The sequence below is a fragment of the Frankliniella occidentalis genome, unplaced genomic scaffold (assembly GCF_000697945.3).
Source record: "Frankliniella occidentalis isolate FOCC.00 unplaced genomic scaffold, Focc_3.1 Scaffold225, whole genome shotgun sequence".
Taxonomy (NCBI): domain Eukaryota; kingdom Metazoa; phylum Arthropoda; class Insecta; order Thysanoptera; family Thripidae; genus Frankliniella; species Frankliniella occidentalis.
The window spans coordinates 407,535-410,029 of NW_026267351.1; the positions used below are offsets into that span (position 1 = coordinate 407,535).

Sequence of the window (2,495 nt, forward strand, 5' to 3'; positions counted from 1 at the left end):
GTCGGGCCGAAGGCCCGACCATCGCCGCCGGCAGGCCAAGCAGGCCCGGCCCCTGCCGAACGGAGTTGCCGGCGCAGCGAAGTGGAGCTGGCAACTCCGTTTGGCGGAAGGGCGGGCCTGCTTGTTGCATCTGCTTTTGTCTTTTTAAAAAGCGAAGAGAGGAGAGATGGGCCCTGAGGGGGGGCTCTTGTTGTCGCGAGAAGAAAGTGCGAATGCAAACGCACAGGCTGCCTCGGAAGTCGTTGCGCAAATCGGAGAGGATTTTCTGCCAATAACTTAGGGTTAATTTTTGATATTTTTTGGCGCATAGAGTTGACACCAGCCTGTTTTGTTGCTTGTTGCAGGCGTGACGTCGGGGCGCAACATCAGACACCTGCCCTGCGTGTCGAGGCGCTCGGGCGAGACGGGCGTGTGCATGTTCGCCTACACGTGCATGAAGGCGAACGGCACGCACCTGGGCACCTGCATCGACCGCTTCTACTTCGGGTCGTGCTGCAAGGTGGACCAGGAGGTGCTCGAGTCGCTCTCGAGCGTGGCCAACGACAACGTCATCAGTAATCAGGTAAACCATCGCCTCTGGTGAATCAAATTTAACTAATGATGGGTAAATAGAATGATAAATGACATAATGCCAGAAAAAAGGCCTGTTTTGAAATTTATGACAGGTTGCTTTCCAGCATATTTTCAATATATTTTACAATCTTTGTTGTGAAACTGTGCCTCGTTATATAACGTTCGATTTGACTTTTCTGCTGTCTTCATAGATCATTAACTTGTTTAAACAGTTTTGTGAATGTAGTATTTTTGTGTCAGGTGTCACTCAACTCGGCGGGCTCGGCCGAGGCCGCTATCCCCGGGCGGCCCGCGGTGGCCGCGCCGAGGCCGCCGTCAGCGCAGCCCGCGCAGCAGCAGCGGCCGTCGCAGCAGCGCCCGGCCGTCATCAACGAGAACCACATCGACCACGTGTTCCACAGCACGGCCGCGCCGGGGCCGACGCCGGACCTCGTCAGCGTGATCCTCAAGGACCCGCAGCTGTCCACGCCGCTGCCGCTGGCCCGGCCCGGGCTCACGTCCGCGCGGCCCGCGGCGGCCACGCCCGCCCCCTCCCCCGCGCCCGCCACCGAGCAGTCCTTCCTGCTGTCGACGTTCCAGTCCGTGCAGGACAGCAACAAGCCCTACAAGCCCACCGCCAAGCCACCGGCGCCCGCGCCGGCCTCCGGGACTAGCACCCGGCCGACGGCGCGGCCACCCTCGGCGAAGCCCACCGCGAAACCCGGCGGTGCGACAGCGTCACCCACCAAGCGGCCGGCTCCCGGCACAGCGCCCACCAAAAGGCCGTCCGCCAAACCCACCGCCAGGCCGACCACGACCACGAGGAGACCCACGGCGAAGCCCAACGCATCGGCGATCCCGTCCACGAGCAGGCCGTCCTCTGCCACGACGGGCACGACCAAGCCTAGACCAAAGCCTACGGCCGCCACCACGACGCGGCGGCCGTCGACGCAGCGTCCGACGTCCACGTCTCAGACCAACCCCACCAAGAGACCATCCTCCCAGCAGACGACACTACCTACAACGCAGCAGCAGACGACGAGACCCAGACCAACGCAGACGACTCGACCTACGCGGCCTAGCAGCCCGTCAACGACCAGGAGGCCGGCGACTACGATTCCCTCTTCAAGGCCCCCGACTACAACAACGACGACAACATCCACGATCACGACCACAACGAAGCCCGTGTTCTTCAAGCCCAGCACGACGCCGAGGCCGGCACCCACGACCACACAGCGCGGCGATGAGGGCGCCACCACGCAGGAGGAGGCCGCCATCCTATCCAACGAGATATCTCCGATCGGGTCGGTGTCGTCCACTAAGAGCCCCGTCGACGACGTGGAGGAGAACCTCAACCTCGTGAACCCCGTGCGTCCTGGCGCTCCAGCCACGGCTGGGCTCACGACCGGGCCCACCACGCCGGCGGCCACCCTCGTGACGTGGTCTTGGGTCACGGACTCCGACACGCCCAGTCCCAAGCCCGCCGACCTCGAGCCCGCCACCCAGCAGCCCACCACCCTGACGGGTAAGTGACACACTCGCCATGAAGGTCCGAAATGGCCATTTGGTAATCACATGTCTTGCCGTTCTCAAAGCTATGGGAGGTCTTCGATGAAAGTGCTGAGAGCAAAATACACCTCACACATTGTAAAATATGCGAGAAGCTCGAGCACAGCACGGCTCAGCAGCCAGACGGTCCGCGGGGCGGGTGTGGGTGGGTGGGGATGTCATCGCACCAGAGAAAGTAGGGTCACGAGGGACGGGAAGGTATGGCCCGACCGACAGGGAAAGGGAGAGGGGGCGGACGGGGTGCTGCTGACAGGGACGGATCGCTATGCGGCGGGGTGTGGCGGGGCGGGGGTTTGTGTGGGTGTGGGCGCGTGACCCGGCCACCGACTGGGTGTGTGCACTTCACAGGGAAAGTGTGTGCGTATTTGCATGTC

The 2,495-nt window shown here is 62.4% G+C and overlaps 1 protein-coding gene across 1 annotated transcript in view; it reads left to right on the forward strand.

Annotated features, from left to right (window-relative positions):
- LOC113210065 (serine proteinase stubble) overlaps positions 1–2,495 on the forward strand; it is a 36,850-nt gene that overhangs the window by 26,719 nt on the left and 7,636 nt on the right. Inside the window, exons 3-4 of the mRNA XM_052272791.1 lie at positions 345–562; positions 814–2,077. Coding sequence (XP_052128751.1) covers positions 345–562; positions 814–2,077 — 1,482 coding nt within the window. The remainder of the gene's footprint in view (positions 1–344; positions 563–813; positions 2,078–2,495) is intronic.